Genomic DNA, 22,237 nt, shown 5'->3' with positions numbered 1-22,237 from the left:
ACGTGCTTTGAACTTAATTAGCAAAAAAATTTGAAGAAGCGTTCCTGTTTTTCTCCTTTTTTCACGTATAAAAACTTAACCTCTTCCCATGAAACTCAGCGTTGGCAAATGAGGTAGCTGGATTGTCACAGCGTATCCAGTTCTCCAGCACCTGAAACCGAACATGGGACTGAGTATTATTTCAGCATGTTTTCTTGATGATTATTTTTTTAAGATTGTTAGTATATTGAAATATATGTAAAGAAACCTTTAACCCTTCTAAATTATTTGCCTCTGTTCAGCATGGAAGTGTGATAACATGCACAGATAAACATGATAACCATTTTCTGAGGCTGCTGCAGATTTAAATGAGCATTTAGCACGTGCTAAAGGGGCATAGGCTTTTAGCAGGGCATTTTAGTGCACTTAACCGTCTGTTAAGTGTTGTGCTGAATTAGGAACTGAAGGAACATGAACATAAAATCAAAGATACACTGTATTGAGCTAAATTAATATTGTTAGTACTTTATAGAATATTATTAAACATGGATCTTTTGGGAAGATTACAACATGGTACCATTATTGGCATAATGGCAGTGTTCTTGCAATATTTTTTTTGCTAAGAATGACTGAAAGTGTAGTTTAGCAAAGCAGGTGCCTCATGTTCTACTCTCTGTCTTTTAATTTTATGGTGATGTTTCTTGGCAGGAGTAAATTTCATCCATTGACTTGCATGGTGCTGCACCCCAGATTAATTTGCCCAGGGACGCTCGAGTTTGGAGGGGAGAGAGGCTGTTTGTTCATACAGACCTCTACAAATAGGCCCTTCTGCCTTTGTTTAAGAAAATACACTAAACATGACATCCTGAACATATAGAAGCGTATAAATGGTAACACAGAATATTAATTTCAATTACAAATACTGGTCTACATAACAGAAACGCACTGATCTTACTTTATAACCTACATGGGAAAATTCTTTTGACGTTTTTTTTTCTGACTAAATTCTGAAGGAACCATTTTGAAAGATAACCTAGGAGGAGAAATAAACTGCCAGAGGCCTGGGGGCTTTGTTGAAGTTCCTGTCTAGACTGGCAGATAATAGGTGTCAGCCTGAGTTGTCCCGAAAAGGACATGGAGCTCATTCAATAAAGGAGATGACAGCTGCTGGGGCTGAGCGTCTCTCGGGTGCTTTACCATGCCCAGGAATGGAAGCGTCCATTTTTTCTGCTTGTACGCCTCTCTGAGAATCGTTTTTCTCTGCTGTTAGAACAGTCATCCAACACGATAAATCTTGTATCTGAGGTTTTAAGCCAGTTCTAATAATGTTACTGTAGGAAAAACCCAAATGACGTATTTGAGCGGAATAATCCCGTATGCTTCTGACGTGTTGGGAAGGCTGTTGGGAAGGGTGCTGCTGGGGAAGGTGGTGGGGTGTGCTCCAGTGCTCTGGTGCTTCAGTGCAAGTCAAGACAAGAGCAGGGAGAGTGACAGCTCTCACATCCTCCGTTCCGCCTTTTGGAGAGTGAGTCAGAAAACTTGCAAGTGTTTATTACAAAGCGTGCTGCCAAGAGCATGAAAATTAAATGATTGCTACCTGTAAAAGGTGTTGATTGTTGGCAGTATCCTTGCCTTCTACTTACCTCTTTTCTTACTTTTGACTTCTTTTTCTCCCTGTCAATCCTCCCTGTTCAATCTTCCTCACTTCTGCAAAGGTGACAGACATGATGCAGAAAGCTCTCTTTGACTTCCTGAAGCACAGGTTTGATGGGAGGTGAGAAATACTGTCCTTTTCATGCTTCCCCCCTCCCTTCCCCCTTGTGTTACTAACATTTCAGTGATTTATTTATTTTTCATGCAAGAAGATTGATGCATGTTCAAAACCGATTTACTGGCTTTGTGTCGACACTGAAATGCAGCCAGCTGTGGGGTGGAACACAGCTAATGTATTGCTAGAAGTGCATGTGTTTTCATATCTGAAGATCATTCTTAGGTTTAACAGAATAATTCTGCCTCTGTATCTTACCAGCCTGACTGATAGCACGTAAAAGTGTAGTTTTATTCACAGTCCTTTGGGCATATGAAAATTTCTTAACCATTGGATACAAGCGTGTACTGCTGGAGCAGCTCAGCCAGCCGCTGAAGTGTGCAGACACCAAATAATAAGTGCCTCTTGGTTTTATTTTGAAGGTGCTGTATTTGGCTGGGTTCATTCCAGCACCTTTTGTGACATTCCAGGCTCCTCTACAACAGGATGTTCTCTAAATAAAACTGATCACACCCTAGCCCTGAAATACATAGCAGAGACAGCAGATTTCAACAGGGTGCAGTGATGGTGCCTCAGAACAACACCTAAGAAAAATCAACTCTTAAACATTCTCTGTCAAAAATACTTAAAAAGGCAGTTTAAGGAAGGAAATGCTGAGAACTGAAATATACAAAAAAAGTGTGTCAAAACTTCAGAAGTTGTAAGGAAGGTTCATCTTGTTCAGCTGGAACACAGAGGCTATTTCCTGATGAGCTGTGGGAAGGATAATTTGGATTTCTTTGCTAGGAACACAGGCTTGGTCCATGGCATCTCTTCCTTTCCACTGGAGCTCATCAGTAGTCGTAGGTGTCTGCTGCATCTTTGGGATGTTCTGCCCTTCCTTCATCCTGGTTTGACCAGAATATTCTAACTGAGAAGAGGAGCTTATACTGTGCTAGCTAGTATATGACAGTAAGTCAGGTTTGAAAATACCTAAAACATTGGTACTAGGAGAGTGAAAACAGTAGTGTCTGTTGTTCAGAAGCAGTGGAGTAGGATTTATGGTCAAGGTACCCTTTTGGGTGCAGTGAGGAGATGGCGACTCACTGATGTTGATGTTGATGGAGAAGCCATCAACAGCTGAGACAAAACGTTTAATGACCAACTTTTGTGCAAAATATCTCATCTCCTCTCCTGTTTTTAATTACCCAGCTCAAGCGATTTTAGCAGATCCTACAAATGCAGTGATTGATTTAAAAGCTGACAGATGAAGCGCCGTCCGTGGCAGTCAAAGGATGGTTTTTCTGGGCTGTTCATGCGTCCTGCCGGTGCCTCTGCTCCCTGCTCCGGAGCCGTGGCGCTGCTCTGGTCCCACTGCCGCTTCCCGCATGGGCTCTGCTGCCCGATTGCGTTAGGGGCAGGTACAGAACTGCAGTGTATGTTCTCTTCCAGCTGTTGGCATATGTCTGTCAGCTTTGCATATGCTGGTAGTGACAGAGAGTCATTGTTTTCGGTAGGAAACCATGGCAACGGGAAGTGATAAGTCATCTCCAGTTGCCACGACGTGATTGCTATGAATATATCCTTTATGAGGTATATTTTTGTAGCCTATATGAGAATGCACTCAGCAGAGGCCTGATCCACAAAGACCAGCAGTGCTTGACTACAGAGAAGAAGATGAAAGCTCACTTGGACGCACCCATTTGGGCTGCGTAATCCCATGGGAGGCAGGACTGCGCCTTGCCCCATGCTCTGTCCTTGCCCCACCATGCCCTTGGGAGATTCTGCCTGGAGTGAGGTATTTTTTGGAAATTCTAGTGCCATTAGCAGTATTGGCAACGAGATCAGGTAGAAGTATGAAATTTCAGCACTGAAAAAGTTAAGTGCCACAAGCAAACTGATACAATTGACTTTAGCTCTGAGTAACTTCAGAAAAATGAATTAAATTCCTTCTCAGGCACCTCATCTGCTCCTTGGTTCTCCTGCCAACTTTTATGGCTTTGCAGTCTTTCCCTTCCCCTCCCCTCCTTTTCCTTTTCTTTCTTTCCATCTCTTCTGCAATTTCGTGACAGTTCCCCATTACCAAGACGGGAAATGACTGTCCAAGGAGGAGCTTTTCAGAAAACTCCAGTAAGACTTGAACTTGCAGGACTCCTTCCTTCCCTCTTAACGCACTTGGCTTCTGTTGATTCCTCCTTTTCTAACTGCATCATGCTCCTCTGGGCAGCGAGCTGAAGGAAGGGCTGGAGGAATGGCTGGAGGGCCATGTTGGGCAGAGAGGAAGCTGCTGAAGCTCGGCTGGCACTCGGCACTCGGGGAATGGCTGTTGCAGAGGCTCTAGTGCGTCGTCTTCTGAACGCATTGTGTTTAATCACTGTTGCATTGTGCACATTGCAAAGGCATGTATTTTTCTGCACATCTTTCAGCAACAGTGATACTTAGGATTACTTCTTCCTCAGGAAGACTGAAATGCTTCTTGTATCTGGCACAGTAGGTGAGCATTTCTGCTCCGTCCTCTGTTACACGTCTCTGATTCCAGCAGTCAGAGGTCCAGGAGCTCCCTGAGCCAGAGGTGCAATCTGGAACACTGTGTTTTGTCGTCACCTCTAGACCCATGATCCATTAATTTCTCCCATTTAATTTAAAAACTCATTTACACTTTTGGTCTCTACTGTATTTTCTGGCAGTAAATTTATTTATGTATTATGTAGAAAAGTACTTGCACTTCTTTTTAACCCCACATCTGGTAATTTCACTTAGAGCTGCATAAATCTGATGTTCTGTGGAATAGCTGCTAGTCAGTTCCAGCTTGCTTTCTTTTCATTATTCATGGCTCTTTGGCTCATCACAGCCCTAAATGGATTTTAGGTGAAGTGATTGTGGTCTTTGTTTTATAACCTTTTGTCTCTTGTCAGCTCACTGACATATTAAGTAAAAAAATCACCTTCCTTAAATTAAAGAGGAGGCTCCGGCAGTACAGGTAGCTGCACTCAACTTGTTTTTCTCCTGTTTAACCAGGAGCCAAGTCATTTAGCCCATGGGCACAGCTCCGGGCCTGGAAAAGGAGAGCGTGTGTTGGAGGACCAGTCTCCCAAAGCCAGCAGCTCTGTTCAGTGCCTGCCGGGCACTTGGATATGGGTGACACAATCTGCTCGGTCCAAACCTGGGTTCCTTAGCCCTCAGCAACGTCAGCTTTAATCAATGGTTTAACTGTCTGGGAGGAGAAGTGCTCTTACTGTTACGACTCCGTTGTTCTGTGTGCCCTAAGGCTCGCATAACTCATAGTATTTCCGGTACTGCGTAAATTCATGTAGGAGATAAGTGAGTTGGGGAAGAGAAAAGTCAACTAATGCATTAAGTAGAATAGCCGAAACTATATGCCAGAGTCTACAGTAGTGTAGGGAATAGAAAATACTTTACAATTATGCAGCATTTCTCTTTAGTTGTTCTTTAACGATGACATAACTCAGCTATAAAACATGTCTGAGTGGTATTTTTATTGTCTTTGCACTTTGGAATGGAATGTAGCTGTAAATCATGCACAGTGCACTGAAAATTTGACTGCTGTGTTGTTCTGTCCTGTGTTCTTACTCATAGGATATCAATAACTAGAGTGACGGCTGACATTTCTCTCGCTAAGAGGTCGGTTCTAAATAATCCCAGCAAGAGGGCAATAATTGAGCGGTCAAACACAAGATCCAGTTTAGGTAAGACATTGACACATTCTCAACATATTTACGTACTGGAGGAAAGTGACAGGATTTCAGCCTTCAAGACATCATCAGTTCTGCAATTTTAAATGTGTCTCCAGCATTTTAATGTATAATTCTGAATTTCACATACTCCAGTGGCAGACAAGTTTTGCCTGACTAAGGAGTGGCAACAGAGCACAGTGTGCTGTGTTGGCCTCGCATTAAGCAACTACCTGGGCTGGAGTGAGCAGTATTTTAGCTATTATTTGCTAAAAATGAGTTGGGGACCTGCAGGCAGAGTATCGGTTCGGTGCTGGTTCCTCCCAGGGTGAGTTGGCCTCACAGCTCCCTCTTCTCAGCCCTGTGCTTTGAATTCCGTGTCCCAAGGTGCTGGAGAGGTTTCACCTTGCCCAGCCAAGAAGGAAACATGTTCTTATTCCTGACCCTGGCACTGGTTTTATATTTTACGCTGAATTTTCCTGCCTAGCAAGTGAGAGCAGAGGCTGGGGTCTGGGTCCTCCCACTCTCCCCTCCGTGACACGGCTGCTGGCTTACACTGCCCTGGGGAATTTGTATTTCTTCACAAGGGCGGAAATTTGTGTGTAGTATATGCCTGCTGGTAACCCGGTCTCTGGACACCATCCCAGGAGGTAGGAGGAGATGGCTTTCGGTCTTCTCAGGAAGAAAAGGCTCTTAAACCCAATTCTTTGACATCCTGAGCGGCTGAACTAGAGGTGCAGGTCACAGGATGCTTCCCTTCTAGTTGCCATTCTAGTACAGGAGCAGGCACCCCAAAATTAAGTGCTGCAAGGGTGAGTACTAAGTCTTCTTGTGCCTGTGAACGTACGTTGCTCCGAGGAACAGCTCTTAGGCAAATTAAATGCATGTGAGTTGCTGACACACAGCTCTTTTGTACTTTGGTGTAACTTAGAGGCTTCAATTTGCACTGAGTTAGTATCTAGTTAAAATTCATCACATGCATGCGCGTGATTAAGAAGGATCAGAACAATGAATATCAAAAATACAACTTACATGGCAATAAATTTCTCCTTTTTCTTCAGACAAAAGTGCTTTGGTATGAACATTGCCATTCGTGTCGTCTTAAATAATACCCTGTCAATTATTTATCATAAACAAAATTTTGTGGTTATAGAATTAGGAGGTCACAGTTCTGCTTTTCATACAGACTCTTGTTTAAGTTAAATCAGAATTGCAATCCAAGAACAAAAAATTTTTAAGGGATATCAACACATCACTTGTTATCTGAGATAAAAAAAATCTTATGACTCCTGAGCTATTTAGCAGATTTGGAAAATATGCTTTAGTCTGTTTTGTGTTAATAGAAATGTGCATATAATTGTACCCAATGTTTAAATACACTCGTATTATAAATTAACATAGTACATATGTATTTTCAGGCAACAAAATTATCTCCAAATTTAAAAATTGCCTTGAGTAATAGGTTATTCTGTGGTAAATTCTATGAAAATAAATGAGCGATGATGTTTTTGTCTTAAGTAATGCTGGGGTTGAATGGCTTCACCTGTTTTATTTTCCTTTACCAGCCGAAGTACAGAGTGAAATTGAAAGAATCTTTGAGCTGGCGAGGTCCTTACAACTGGTTGTGCTAGATGCAGACACTATCAATCACCCCGCACAACTTATCAAGACATCTTTAGCTCCAATTATCGTCCATGTTAAAGTGTCTTCTCCAAAGGTAATGTATCTCACCCTTGAAAGACGTGCATTTGAGAGGGACCTGGCGGGCAGTGTGGGAGGGAGCAGTGTGCTATCTGCTCCTGAAGAAGTTTAGAGATCTTAAGGGTAATGAAAAAGGCTTCTGTAAGAATGTGGCAAGCCTTGTTAATGTGGAAGGTTGTGGGCAATACCTAATTCTCGGGCAGGTTAATGTCCCAGAGGACAGGGCCGTCGTTTAGTGGGACCTTGGCAGGCTGCAGAAACGAGCTGTCAGGAACCTCTTGAAGTTCAGGAAATACCAACTCCTGCCCCTGGGCTGGAGTAGCCCCCACCCCAGGGCTGGGGAGCGGCTCTGCGGCCGGGGGCCGGGGGGTCTTGAGGGATGACAGTTTGGACAGGAGTGAGCAGTGTGCCCTTGCAGCAGGGAATTGGCTGCATGTCCGGCTGTACGAGCAACAGTGCATCAGTCCCGGCGCAGAGGTGGTGGGATCTCCTTGGAAGTGTTCAAAACTCGGGACGAGGACGGGAGCAATCTGATCCAGCCGCCTTACTGGGAGTGAGGGCTTGGCACAGAGACCTCTAGAGGTCCTTCCAATTCAAAAAATGCTCTGTTCTTCTATCACCAATTTTCTTTAAACTTCACAGAGAAATAATTTAGGACTCCTAACTTTTCTGCCCTTTAAATTCTAGTAATGAACACAGTGGAAGGAAAAAAAATAAAAAGGTAATATGAACTGTGTGTGTAAAATACCTTCTATACCCAAAATGCACCTCAAACAGATTAAATTAAAGCATTATTGCTACACAATGTAACATGCTGCTACTGACGTGCCGCAGTCAATCCAGCAATCCAGTATAATTCTGTATATGTGTAATTTTTGTGGTCCTGCAGAAGATTACATTTGTCAAAAATAACCTATTGCTTCAAGCAGAGTAAAGCAAAATCACCATTCACACTGCATTTGGAATATTTGCAAGGGATCAAACGTGATGCAGAGGGAAATGCGCACAGCTTTCAGGGAGGTTATCAGAAAGGTTTGTGCTTTTATTCAAGGACAATATTTTATCCATTTTGTTAAACATGATGGAGAGCTTCTGAACTTGGTAATCCTCCGATGGGGTGTTTTATGGAGCTCTGAGCTTTACGGAGATACACGATTCTTCAACTCACATTTTCCTTTTTCCTCTGCCAGGTTTTGCAGCGACTGATTAAGTCTAGAGGCAAGTCACAAAGTAAACACTTGAACGTTCAGTTGGTGGCAGCTGATAAACTTGCACAATGCCCACCAGTAAGTACAGAAGAAAGGCTAAAGAGCTTGTAATACGTGGAGTTTTAAAGATTTCTGCTGTGCTCGTCCTTGATTGTAGATGAGTTGATACGTTATCACGTCCCTTTATGGCGATTCAGGCAGCCCTGCAACTGCAACCCTCGACCAGCTTTTATTGCTGAGAAACAAGTTGTTTGATACTTTCCTCCTGATTATCTCCTGTGCTGGGTTTATGATGATCTTTGCCAAGGTGACAGGTCACAAATGACATGTATGGTAAAACTGATGTACTAGCACACGAGCAAATTACATCATTTGTGAAACAGTGCTATCTTAGCGTCTCAAAGGGCCAAAGTCTCGGACTCCTGACGCAGCAACGCCTGCAAGCCATTCTGGTTACCTCATAGGAGCACAGTCACTGCTCACCAACCATTTTATCAAAGACACTGATTACTCACCTTGAATCGCCTGCTGCTGAAGGAGCAGAGGTCTGGGAGAGCTGATGAGGCAGGCAGTGCTGTGCGGAGAAGCCGTACGGGTGTTTGGACAGGGCGGCTCAAACTTGCTTTTAGTTTTGAAAACCACACCTGGTTTCAGCAAAAGAGAAAGCCACTCAGTAGAAACAAACTTGGATGAGGACTTTGGTCCTCGTTGGTCTGGTAACATCGCTCTGGTAGCGCAGAGACTGCTGTTCGTACTGGGGCAATGGTCAGACACTCCAGCCTACGGCTGGCCATATCGCCCATCTTTCTCATGCCAGAGAACTGTGAGGAGAAATCAGATTAATTCTGAGAAATTCAGAATAGGCACTGGGAAGGTTTCCCTGCTCGTACTCTCTGATTTAAAATAGGCAAAGTGCTGACAAAAGAAATGTCTTGGAACAATCTAGGAACAAATTTGGGAGTTGGGATCAGCAGAACGAATGCCCGACGCTCATGGTCAGATAATGCTTCTAGAAGACTTTGCCTTCTGTTATGTAGACCTTAAAGAGATCGCCTCCATTTCAGATGGCTTTTAGTCTTGACTCAAATGAAAGTAACAAAGTTCAAGGAGCTTTCGTTCTGCAGTACTGATCTACAAGGATTTACTTCCATGGAACTCGGTTTTGTTTGCTCGTAAGATACCAAACTTCACAGCCTCCTCTTCTCTTGTCGCCATTGGCCATAAAAAAGATAATTCAGGTATTTCTGGGCACTCCACCTAAATTACAGCGATAGATGTTGCTTTCTAACTGTTCCTGCTGGTAGGAATTGAGGCTGAGACCCATCTCCTTTAGGCCAGTGCTCTCACACCCCTCAGATGTTGGTGGTGGGAGTGGCGGCACTCCATCCAGCGGAAAGGGAGACCTGGAGAGAGCTTTCTCCTTCTCTCTCCTCCTCTTGCCCACTGCTTGGCCTTTCAGGTTAGTTGGTTCCTGCCATCAGGTGGACCTCACCTAATTGCAAGCCAGCGTGTGGAGGCTGCTCTGCATCTTTCCTCAGCAGCGTCGCCTTCTCCTGCCCACATGGAAGAGTTGGGCCCCTCTCTGGCCTCAGCTCTGCCCAATCATTCCGCCTTGGTTTAGCCAGAGTGTGGGGTAATTCCACGGGTACAGGAAAATACCTTTCTGGAAAATACCATTTCAAGCTGCTGACGCTGCCGGCAAGTTCAGGTTATGTTTACTCAGTAGTTTCAGCCAAATGCAAAGTGAGGAATAATTAATGTGGGTCTGTCAAACTTTGAATTTTGGCAGGTTTTGCAATGTTTTGGTGTATGTTCAGGCTAGATTCACACTGGAATGTTAGAAAGCAGAGAAAAAAGGTAATAAGTTTGACTGAAATTCTGTCCTCCTTACCTAAAAGCGGAAGGGTTTGTGTCCAGAATGGGAGAGATATGGTTCAAATTCCACATTTGCCTGATATAGAGCAAGAATTTAAATAATCCAGAAAAGTGCTGGTGGTATGCGGGAGGTATATCTCCCACCAGTTAAATACACTTTCGCAGTGCTCACCGTGCCTCAGAGCACTTGCTGTTTCCCTGGCGGTGTGGATTTCGCAGCCGCCCTCCTGCCCTGTCACCCCGCTTGCAGATGTCCAAAGTGGTAGATGGTGACTGCCTCTGCCTCCAGCTGGTTGTGTCGCTGCAAAGACCTGTAAGCTTCTGGTTACGGTAACTGTAGATCATTTTGCTCACTGTCTCGTCCTTGTTTTCCACTTCGAGCAGCCCTGAAAGATGTTCAGGCCATCTCGAGTTCTTCTGGGGCACGCAGCTATATTATGTTTCTCACGTGTCACTTTCTACTGAATTGTTATCTCTTAAACTGATGACAGAGAATTCCTGTGAGCCATTCAGGTCCCATTAACCAAAACAAAATTGCACACTTTTCTGGAGTACAGAATAATTTCTATAAAAGCATTTACCATCCTAGCTCTTACTGGGTGTGAGCCCAGTCAAATGGAGTGGCACCTGCACCCGTTTGAATATGGCTTGTGGTATTTACACCGAGCTGTCACTGAGCGTACACAGAGAACAGTCCGCTGCGCATTCTTCTCATTTGAAAGGTGTATTTATTCTTCCACCTGCACAGAGAAGGCTCTGCATGTGTCACCGCCCTGTTTGCTCTTTATATAGTGATTTCCTCTTATTCCACTTAGGTTTGCTCATATCAGTTGGAGTGAGGCAGGTCGCGGCGTGGATGGAAATAAACAGCGTGGAGCAGCAGATGCACGTTGTAGCTGACTCCTTGCGTCATGGCACTTAGATTGTCCATCCCCAGGATCCTGTAAACTCTGGCTTAACACCCAACCCCGTAACTGTATTTTGTTGCCTAAGGCAACAAAGTGAGACCCTGCCTAGATAAAAAAAATATTTCCAGATTTCAGGGTGTCCGGATTTCAAACATGTACCTGCTCAGAGGCTGCCTGCCACTCTGAGTCACGCAGCAGCCCTCTGCAGAAACCACCCGAGCGGTTTCGCACTGTTTGATTTCAAGAAAGTTGTTGCTGACTTGGAGCACTCGAGGGGAGATGACAGTCTTGCTTAACTTTAAGTTGAAGGACCAAGTTGATCCATGATTTAATGAAGTAAAAGTATACTGCTAAGACCACTGACGCTGCTGGCTGTCTTGGGCACTGTGACCTGCTTCATACGTTTTGCAGCTCAAATTCCTGCTAGAGGAGTGTTTGTTTAAAGTGAAGATACTTGCAAACCATAAAAAACTCGATTTTTTTTCATTTGCTGAGAGCCAGCCTTAAGTAATCAGATGGTGCTGTATGTCTAGACATTTTAAAAATAGCTGTCTTTTTTGGCATATTCAAGTTCAAGAACCGCTTTCATTATTAATTCCTCGCTAATCTTTCACTGATGCTGCTGAAGCCGGTGCTGGGCCTGCCTCTCACTGCGTGACTGCGTTAAGCGGGAGCGTTACGTGGCTCAGGGAAACATGAACTGCACTAACCTTACAGCTTTAAATACACTAGTCATATACAGTTCATTATGATGATTTCTTTTTTAAACGTTTGGATTCGTGCCAATGCTGAGAGAGGGTACGTATCCCTCTGGTCTATTTGGTACGACCTAAAAATACCAGAAATTACACTCCAGTGGAACTAAAACGCATTGGCATAATTAAAAATAGCCAGTACCTCAGCTATATGTACAAGTTCAGATCCCTCCTCCTCCTCAGGTCCATCTCTGTCCTTGCAGTTCTGTTTGGGGCATCTTTTCCCCTGGAGCCTGAGTTCACCTTCCCCAGCCCCTGGGAGTTAGATGCAATTTGGGATTGCCCTTGGCTCCACTAATTGAGGATGCTGATGTGGGGTAATGCACCTCGAATATTTCACAGGCTGGAACTAGACGATCTTTAAGGTCCCTTCCAACCCAAACCATTCTGTGATTCTGTGATACAGTAAACCAAAAGAAAGTGCAGAGGACGGTGCAACTAATTTTCTCTTCAGGAAAGAGCGCTGATTTAATGTATATCACTGAAGAAGTACTAGTATATGGAAATGCCCGTTTGATAACTATTTTATGCATGTTGTTAGAAAATATTGTGGTGAATAAAATGCGTTGTAAGGGGAACTGGGAAGAAATTGCTTTGCTCCATGACCCTTACAAACAAGGATCTCCTTGAAAGATTCTGTCCTCCCAAATACACAGAAGTAGAGCAAGCACAGTTTAGCTATGAGCTGAACTGTTAAATGCAAGAAAAAGCCCGAGTGCTTTCCCTGTAATTTATTTTCCCTGTGAAACACTGTAGAGCCCTGGAATCAGGTTCCTGCCAGTTCTGCAGCTTTTCCCCATGACCCTCAAATGCCAGCCTGCGGGGCTCGCCGTTACCGGCCCTGGGGTCATTTTACAGTCAGCAGTTAAAAAGGTGACAGTTCTACTGCAACTATTAAAAGTTCTTCTTCCCTAAATTCAATTTAATTGTGATCACTGTCAAAATACCACATGAAGCTACGTACCGTCACAGAACGGGGTGGTTTAGGTGCGCTAACTGGAGTGTTAGCTGTGCGTTAACTGGAATGTTAGCTGTGCGCTTCTTGGAGGTGCCCGAAGGCGTTACCCGAGAAGGAAGGGAGCCGTGGGCAGCAGGACTGGCGTTCCCCTCTCCCATCTCTGTCTTACCTCCACCTTCCTGCACCTTTACTTATGCCAATGCCACGTTTTATCAACTGATCCAGGTTAAAAAGAACAGTTTGAGAAGCAGTTCCCCAGTTTAGCAGGAGGAGGTTGGAGGGCGCTGAAGAGTATTCATTGACCCACTGGCTGGTAAAAGCCCCCGCAGCTGAAAACAGGCCTTGAGACAGAATTACCTGGCAACCTGCAAAGCGGAGTTTTGTAGAAAAAGCCAGCGTTGCCCTCAAACCGGCGGCTGGCGACGCAAGGAATGAGCAGCGCAGGAAAACTGCTTACTAGTCTCAGACCAGAAAATGACTATTCATTGTATTCCAAGTGTAATACTTTGATTTCAGTATTTTCCAAAGCAAAGTATATGTAAGCAAACCACATTCTTTTATTTCCTAATTTAAGTATGTTTGAATTACTAACTTCTTACTCACTTCTTCCTAACTTCTTCCACAAATGATGATGTGAGTGATACAATGGAATATGTAGTGTATCAACGTGTGTTTAAATAGCAAAAAGGAGGGTGTAAAGGGTATGGATAAATGGAGATGTAGTGATGTAAAAGGATGTAGTGTTAAAAGTATTCCTAGTAGAAGGCAACTCCACACTTGCTGGCAGAGGAGGAAACGTTTCTCTACCAGGAGAGAATAAATTAAAAAATAAATAAAATGGCTTTAGTATTAAAGTAAGTTCTGGACCAGACTCTGGGGCAGAAGGTAGGTGCGTGGTAGAGATTTCTGATAAATTCACCATGCAGTTTCACATCTTATTCTGGAGATGTCAGCTCTGTGGATATTGGCTAGGTCTATGAATATGCACGGAGGAAAAAGCAGCCTGTGGTTTGTATCGGTTACTCTTAACACCTGCAACGCCTGCACTTATTTTTCATTTCCTGTGCTATTGGCACAATAGTTTCTTTCCACTAAGGCGTGAGTTAAGGTTAAAGATGAGGTACAAAATTTCACTGCTGTTTATATTTCTCTGGAGGGACTCAGTTTACGGCGGTTCATTATCAATAGCCTTGCTGAAGCAGAAGTCCCTCTGCGGACAGAACCGCACGCTGCGTTTGCTCAAGTGGAAACTGTTTTAGGGGCATCGTCACCCTAGAAGTGTGTTCGCAGTTAGGGTGAGAGAAGTGCGTGTGAGTCCTCAGGTTCAAAACCAACGGCAGGCACCCCTGATACTCTGACGTCTAGCTTCAGTCCCTGTCTTAGAGCAAAATAAATTCATTAAAGGAGCCTCGTGCCTTTGAGCGTGGTCGGGCTCGCGCAGCCTCTAGTGAACCTCGCTGAATACAGGGACTTCTGAGAGCCTTGGCTTTTGATCACCTTCTAAATCCACTGACGTGATTGTCTTGTGCAATCCCATGCTCTGATTCTTATTTATTGACTTTTAAAGGCATTAGCACAAGGAGAATTGTTAAATGTTTCTTGTTTTCGTCTGTAACATTGTAACCAACCAAAGTTCGTTGTTGTTTTGATAGGAAATGTTTGATGTAATTTTGGATGAAAACCAGCTCGAAGATGCTTGCGAACACTTGGCAGAATATCTGGAGGCATACTGGCGTGCTACTCACACCACCAGTAGCACACCCATGACCCCTCTCCTTGGGCGGAATTTAGGATCCACCGCGCTTTCACCATACCCTGCCGCGATCTCTGGATTACAGGTATGAAAATCCATTTCAGCCCCAAACCCCAGGGCAGATCAGGTGGGGGTTTTAATTTATGGGGAAATAGCGTAATAGGCTTTATAAAGCATAATTTACGTTTGTTTCGTGAGTTGTTATTCACTGTTTGGCCACTGCCAGCAGTAAGAAGGCAAGGCAAGGCCCGTAGTCGGCGAGTGCTGAAGCGCTGTCGCCGCGCTTGCTTTCGTGGGAAATAAAACGGCCATGAATTCTCTGGCAAGGAGCGAGTTCTTGACGAAGAGTTAAATGACGCTCTGCCAAGTGGTGGTGTAGCCGTATTAGAAAACGGCCTTTTTTTAACCTGGAAAAAGTGCCATTGCAAATGAGCCCCTGTCAGAGTGCGAGTCAGCGTGTAGAGTATGTGACAGCAGTCGCGCTAACAGCTGCCGTATTTTAGAATGCAGAACAGTGTCTGCAATGGTCCCTCTTATTTCTTCCCTCATAACTTCACAAAGCATTCGCTTTTGGGTGAAAAACTTCCATGCTTGTCTCTTGTATCAGCAAAATGCCTTCACCTTTTTGAGTTCTTTTGAGTGTGAATAAAATACATTTTTTTTTACCCATTGAAAAAAATTCTGACCATTTTTTTCCACAGGGATAGCTCAAAAACGGCTGAACTTTGAAACTTCAAACGTGGCATGTAAATAGTCCTTAATGAGAAGTACGTGCTTTACTAAATTTGAAAACAGAAAATGTTTTTGATTAATAGTTATGAATGCTTGAGAAGATCAGGATTGCAGCGAACTTTTAAGTCTGAAAGTCTCAAAAGGAGTTGTGTATGTGTGTGACTTTCTAGGAGTGTGCATTTGCTAATGTACGTCAAAAGTAGAGTTGAGAGAATGACATTTAATGAATAATTCACCTGACAAATTTAACCTCTGTTCTGCTTGTAGAGTATCTGGAAGCAGGTAACAGTTTTGAAGGAAATGATGAGTTGTTCAGTGTGTTCAATTAACATAAAGCTGTTTTTTCTGTGAGTGAACTGCACTTCACTGAAGGTGCATGATACCTGATGCTCACGTTTCTAATGCTGTGCTTGATTTTATTAGGATCAGTAAGTCACTGTTTCCTGACTGGCTGAACGCACAAGCACCGTTCTATTACTAATGACATGCACATGTAAAGTGTTGTTTCCATTTTCACTTGCCTTAAAATTTCAGTTTTCCATCCCTTCATGACAATAAAATACCATCTGCAGAACTTTTCACCTCTTCAGTTTCATTTTGAAAACTGGGTGTATCCACAGAATTTTTTTCAGGCATTTATTTCTCTCTGATCAATGGACACCAGCAGTAACTGTGAAATGTTGCTCCATTTACTTAGGGAAAACTCACACTGAAGATGAAAATCACCCCTGTGCAGTGGGCTGGCTGAAGGTATGCATCACTTAATCCCCACTTCACCCTAATCGTGAAGGCTTAGGTGGGACTTGAATGGTGCTAGTTCTCTGCAGAGGGGTCACTTTCTCCCTGAGTCAATGGCGCCCAGCTGGAGGCTGCTGGATTTGGCTTTCGGTGCCACTCCAGTGTTCAGCCCCACGTAAAGAGTTCTCATGTTGTACATGGTTACCTCGCAGTAAAGACTTCCATCATCTGAAGTGCTTATCCACCGCGAGGCTTTATACTAAGTCAAGCCTTCAGAAGGATTTGCATCAGTTTTAACTGAAATGATGGCAAGATGGTAATTAAAGCACTCGTGCAAATCCTAAGAATTAAACTAGCTTAGGTGCTTATGATATATTGAATTTATACTTACGACCTTGTGACTCCTTCTCACCTGATCCTTTGGGGAACTGAATACCAGAAGCCCAGAGCCTCGTGTAACAGTCACGCCTGAGAACGGTACAGATTTGCTGGGACGATCTGTACATACTTCACCTAATCAGGACTTAGGAGTATCTCTTTTTTACTTGATTGTGGCCTGGGCTTTAGTTTACTGGAAACTGAAACTTCTTATTTAACTTAAGTCTTCGGGCTTCGTGACGGTCACCAGGGTGAAGTTAAATGGCACAGAATCAGAGGAATCGGGGAAAAAAAGAGAGGGTATATGCGACAGTGTGCTCTCGCTGCGTCCCATCGCACCATGTGTGGTACTCCTGCCAAAGCCAGTGGTCACCGTGTCCTTGGTCGTGACCTCGCCTAAAAGGGGAAGATGCCAATGTTGAGCTGTGTGTGTTTGCAGTCCTCAACAGGAAGAGTAAATTTTGTCATTGCTAACTCCTAGGGGCCAGTGGTTCACCCTTGTACCTCATCCCTGGTTAGCTCTAAACCTACAGTCTAGTCTAATTTCAGCAAATGGCCTTAAATCCTGTAAGTCAGCTTTCGGGGATGTGTGTCCCTTAGGCTCCAGGGCATTTGCATTTTAAGTCCATTACTGCAGAAAACATAATGCAGCTTATCATTCCAATTGCACTGCTGGATCAAAAGTTATTTTGGGGCATAAGACCAGCATGCAGCCACACCAGTTTTGTGCCACGCTTACACCTCTCGGGAGGTAAATAGGGGGATTGCAATCAAGGCAGGGAGACGGGAAGGCTTCCAGAAAGGAGCAGGTTGCAGCCAGGCCACTAAATTACTACAGGGAAGATCGAGAGTGTGAGCACACAAAGGTAAAGTTGCAGTTGATTAGGTGATTATATATGAAAATTGTATGCCCAGGCCAAATAAAGATGAGAAGTGTAATTTGTGAAGAAAAGATGTGGACTTTGACTTATAATGACTACTAAAACATGATGCAATAGGGAAAACTTGGGGATAATGTGGTAGAAGTTGCTGCCCAGTAGCCGAGTGTGTGAATTTGCAGAAGGGCACCTTTTCCGTGCCAGCTCGTAATGTGGCATCTCTCCCTGAGTAACCTTGGGAGCATCGATCCACAGAAGGAGATGTGACACCGCATCTGCTGTGCTGTAAATGTACACCCGTCGGCACAGTTACTGCCCCGCGCAGACAAGCCTTTTGTTATAAATTATGCAGCTCAACAGTTGCCATCCAGAGAGGGTGCAGCAGTAGGAGGAAGGTTTTCAGAGCACAGGGAGCATCGGTTGGCATTTCCGAACTGAGAGGAGCAGATGATGCCGTCTGTGCACGGGAACCTGAGGCCACAAGAGTGCAGCCACAGTGGCAGCATTCTCTTGGCAGTGACAGCATCAGGAAAATGCCATTGGGTGTGTTATCTGGAGAAAGAAAAGTATTGCCCAAGTTAGTTCTGAGAGCACAGATGGCTATACTCCTGAGAGGTGTAACGTGTGATCACAGCTAACAAAATACGTTTTCCGGCTACTTCTTCATTGTGCCAGTTTACAGGCAAAAAATATGAACTGATTTTGTTCGTGAGACAAATATAGCATATTATGGGAACGTGAGGATAGCAAAAGCAAAACCCTTTAATTAATAAATAATCTTAGAAAAGGATTTTTTGTCAACATATTTAAAATATTTATTATGTTTTAGTTGAAAGAATTTTTTAATACCTAATCATTTTAGCCACGCCTTAGCTGCCTGGTGAGCAGTCCACCATTTGTTTGGTCATACGAAGGTTCTTAAACAGGGCTCAGAACCGCACCTTTTTAAAAAAAAACAAAAACAAAAAAAACAACCAAACAAAAAACCCCCAAAAACAACAAACACCTTCAGATGTTTTCTAAAACCACATAAATCAATGCTCAAAATTTTCTAAGCAAAATAGAAGCATGAATGTTATGTTCATGATCAGAGAAAAGTGATAAATGCTGAATACATCAGCTCACTTTTCATGCTAACTGGCCTGTAATATTTAACAAGGTGAATACCGTAAGGTGCGCACTGTAATCCTGCCTTTGGTCTGCTTTCAGCTCTAGGAACCAGACTATTCTTGTAACCCATTCCTGTAGCGTACAGACTTTAATATAAAATGACTAACACAAAAGTGGATGGATTCTGAAAGACCTCAGAATAAGTCTCAAAACGCGCTAAAAACTGTCAAATATTCTTTGTCTGTATTAACGCTTGGATTCTTTGGCACTCGTAGAGCCAGCGTATGAGGCACAGCAGCCATTCTACAGAGAACTCTCCAATTGAGCGACGAAGTCTAATGACCTCAGATGAAAATTATCACAATGAAAGGGCTCGGAAGAGCAGGAACCGCTTGTCTTCCAGTTCCCAACACAGCCGAGATCACTATCCTCTAGTGGAAGAAGAATACTCTGACTCGTACCAGGACACTTACAAACCCCATAGGAACCGAGGATCCCCTGGAGGATATAGCCATGATTCACGACATAGGCTTTGAGTTCAAGAACCTGGGGAAAAATAGTATTCATCAGTTGATAACTTGCCATAACGTAGCTAGGAAAAATAAAAATAAATCATCTTAATTTGGCAGATGTACCGCGGTTATACTGAGGTTGCACTCTGCTGTCATTTGATGTTAAGTAGGGGGCAAAAAAAAAGTTACCATGCCCTTATGTTTATGCCCGATCATATAGGTTGTTTTTTGGATTTTTTTTTTTTTTTTTAGTACAGCATTTGCATTTATAGCCATACTTTTCCTTGTCGTTAGATATTAGACGCATCCGTTTGTAATTTAGGGTACTTATCAAGGCACTTATAAAATAATTTCCTGTGCTGGAAATTCCAAATGACCAGTTCCAGTTGGAACCAATTTATAAACCAATTCCTGTTGGAATTTGGGTGAATTGACTGGAAAGTCGACTTGAGCATGTTGCAAACAATTGAAAAAAATACAAATCAAAAATCTGAAAATTACAAACCGCTAGAAGCCAGAAAGTCAGCTCCAGTATTTGTTTGCTGGAAGCTCAATTTACATTTAAGGTTAGAATAAAAGGATTTATTCTAACAACTACTTATTTCCAGAATGGCTTTTTCAGACGAACCAAATGTAAACTATTGAGAGTGCCAAATATCACAAATTATTGCAGCAGTTACAAAATACTTTCCAGTTTGAAATTATTTTTAGACCTGGCATGAATGTTGCAGCAAAATGATTTCTTTAGTTTAGTCAGTACTGACATTTTTTTTTGCGGTCAGCGATGATGAACTATGACAGGATAAGGGGAAACAGAACCAGGAAAATGAACAAACGGAAGAATAGTTTGTATGGCTAGAGGTTGAGAAGTCTTTTGTTTTCCTCTCGTTTACCTGAATACAGCTAGTAGTCCCAAAATGGAACATTAGTGTATAGATACATAATAGTTTTTTCTCCCATTTTTAGTATTCTGCCTTTTTAAATGGAAAATAATACACTCTTCTTACCCAGTATGTAGAGTATCTACATTCCAGTACATCCGAGTACCTGCCTGTGTGTTACATCTTCCAAAAGCCAGAATGTCTGAAAATTCCAGCATCGCACAAGAACTCTCCAGAAGAACATCAGTTTAAATTCCAGTCATGAAATCTGAGGGAAGGGGGCAGGGTTAAATATTTCGAAATGATGAACATTGAAAATAACATATTGGTCAGAATTAGCTTGCAATAAAAATGGGAGTATCAGAAAAAAAATTGCTCACAGTAAAGTCTTAGATCTGACATTTTTGATTCAAAGAACTATGGTAAATCTTTGGAGATATCGCTGCCTTACTTCCTAACAATCACTTCTTTCCACCTACTGAGTCTTCAGTTTCTTTGAACAGATAAATTTATGTGATTGGACCTTATGTCTTACATGATCAGTGAAGCCTTAGATCCGATGTGATTGAAAAATTGACCGTAATTGACCGTTTTGTACAACCCACTGATGTCTTTAAGCAGAGACTCCTGAAATCCCCACTGCATGCGTTTTCTAAAATTGACACACCTGTGCTGAACGTGCAGGTTTTTATGCAGGTTCACGTCAAAACTATTTTTTTTCAAAAATGAGGATCATAAACTTTTATATTTGCTTATTTTCTTCCCAAAGCCTGCTAACAGTAGGCTTTAAAAGCATGTAGCACTAAATGAATTTCCTGAATATTACGGTTTCTTCTACTTTCTGGACCAGTTGGCAAAAATCACTGGTGTTTTTCCACCACTGTTGAGTCTGGTTATCTTCTTGATGTTAACGATGAGAAAAGTAATTCATCTCATATCTGGTACAACCAAAAACGATGTACATCTCTAGCAGCATTAAAAGACTGTGGATGCATGATTAATTTTTTAAACAACTTCACCGCCTAAAAGGCACCACTAGATGATTTGAATGGGCCGGTTACCAAAAAAAAAACCAAAAAAGAGAATATCTGCATCCATTGGAGTAACAGAGTGAAGAATGGATATGACAGACCTGATCCTGTTTCATTTTCTCAGGCTGGATGTCTGCGGATTCCCAAAGAGCATTTAGGCTGAGAAAGCGCGGCAAGATCCGGTCTGGGAATGGTAGCTTCAGCTGCCTTCTCTAATATTTTCTGCTATAGCACAGTGGAGCATTCTCCAGTAATTTTTACAAATCTTTGTTACATGTACAGCACACATACCTGCATGAGAAAGAAGGCATTAGGCAAAACATTTTTTCTATAAGCTTTAATAAGTTTCTTGTTTGTGTGCATTAAAGTATTAATTGCAAAGGATGCACTGAGATGTATAAACCTAGATTAGACAGCTCTTTATCTTTATTCTGTAGTAGCATTAGGGATCAGATCATTTAACTGCTTGAAGATATTTGCATTTTAATGGCAGGTAGCTGCGAAGCATCTACATATATTTTCTAGTAAACAAGGTTACTGCTTTATCATTTCCTAGACAAAAATGTCATTTATTTCTAGAGCCTTTTGGAGCCTTGTTTTTAAGTCTTCCATGTCATGCTAGTGAAGGGAAAGATCTACACGACACATATGCACAAATTCCATCACCTGCAGCATCTGAAGTGCCAAAACTACTTTGTTTGTTCTAACAAAAACAAGCTTGTGAGGGAAGTCATGTATTGTCTTGAAAGAACACATGGAGTTCCTTTATTATGTGGGTTTAAGTTTACTTTACTGTTGTACGTAATTAGTTTACTCTCTCCTTGCCCATCGCCCATTTAATATAAGAAACCAGTTATAAGTGATCCAGCAGGTCTCCTTGCTTGCTATTTTTTATTCTTTGGAGACAGATACATCTTTAAGTACAAATATATTGAACATGCTAATAGATGATTAATTTATTCTAGATACAAGCTATGGGAACTCTTTATTTTAAAAAGCAAATTATTTTTAGGAACCACAGTAATCAGTAAAAGCTGCGATGTTGATCAGGACATGTTAACTCATAGTATTTGTATTAGAACTTCAGCAACGCTAGCCAGCTGTATTGTGATTTATTATGCAATGGCGCTGTATAAAATTGTGAAGTTCATGTATTCCTGAATGAATACGAGTAAGACTAATTTTCCAGTCCTCATACCATTTCTTCTTGTTATTAAAATATTATTAAAGATCAGAGTTCTGTTCCTAGGCTCTGGCTTATACAGAGAATTTTTAGAAATGTTTATAAAAACTTTTTTTCGTTGTTGTTGTTGTTATCTGAGTTTTTCATTAGGACACTTTTGGATGAATGACAATTTAGCCAATAAAGGTGATAACAACAATCTTAATATCTAAAGACAA

At 42.5% G+C, this 22,237-nt stretch overlaps 1 protein-coding gene across 7 annotated transcripts in view; it reads left to right on the top strand.

Annotated features, from left to right (window-relative positions):
• CACNB4 (calcium voltage-gated channel auxiliary subunit beta 4) overlaps nucleotides 1-22,237 on the top strand; it is a 100,630-nt gene extending 78,393 nt beyond the window's left edge. For 2 of the 7 annotated variants that reach the window (XR_012588476.1, XR_012588478.1), the window contains 7 exons: nucleotides 1,695-1,753; nucleotides 5,324-5,433; nucleotides 6,984-7,135; nucleotides 8,310-8,405; nucleotides 14,476-14,661; nucleotides 15,278-15,343; nucleotides 18,688-18,755. Coding sequence is in view for 4 of the 7 variants with exons in the window: in XM_074595846.1 (XP_074451947.1) it covers nucleotides 1,695-1,753; nucleotides 5,324-5,433; nucleotides 6,984-7,135; nucleotides 8,310-8,405; nucleotides 14,476-14,661; nucleotides 18,688-18,948 (864 nt within the window). In the remaining 3 variants the exon portion in view is untranslated. Of the gene's footprint in view, nucleotides 1-1,694; nucleotides 1,754-5,323; nucleotides 5,434-6,983; nucleotides 7,136-8,309; nucleotides 8,406-14,475; nucleotides 14,662-15,277; nucleotides 15,344-16,005; nucleotides 16,059-18,687 lie in introns of those variants that run through there. The other 5 variants (XM_074595848.1, XM_074595849.1, XM_074595846.1 and 2 more) reach the window with 3 other exon arrangements.

This window comes from Larus michahellis, chromosome 7 (assembly GCF_964199755.1).
Source record: "Larus michahellis chromosome 7, bLarMic1.1, whole genome shotgun sequence".
Lineage (NCBI taxonomy): Eukaryota > Metazoa > Chordata > Aves > Charadriiformes > Laridae > Larus > Larus michahellis.
The sequence above is the reverse complement of the archived record's forward strand: the minus strand, read 5'-3'. Positions and strand labels throughout refer to the sequence as shown.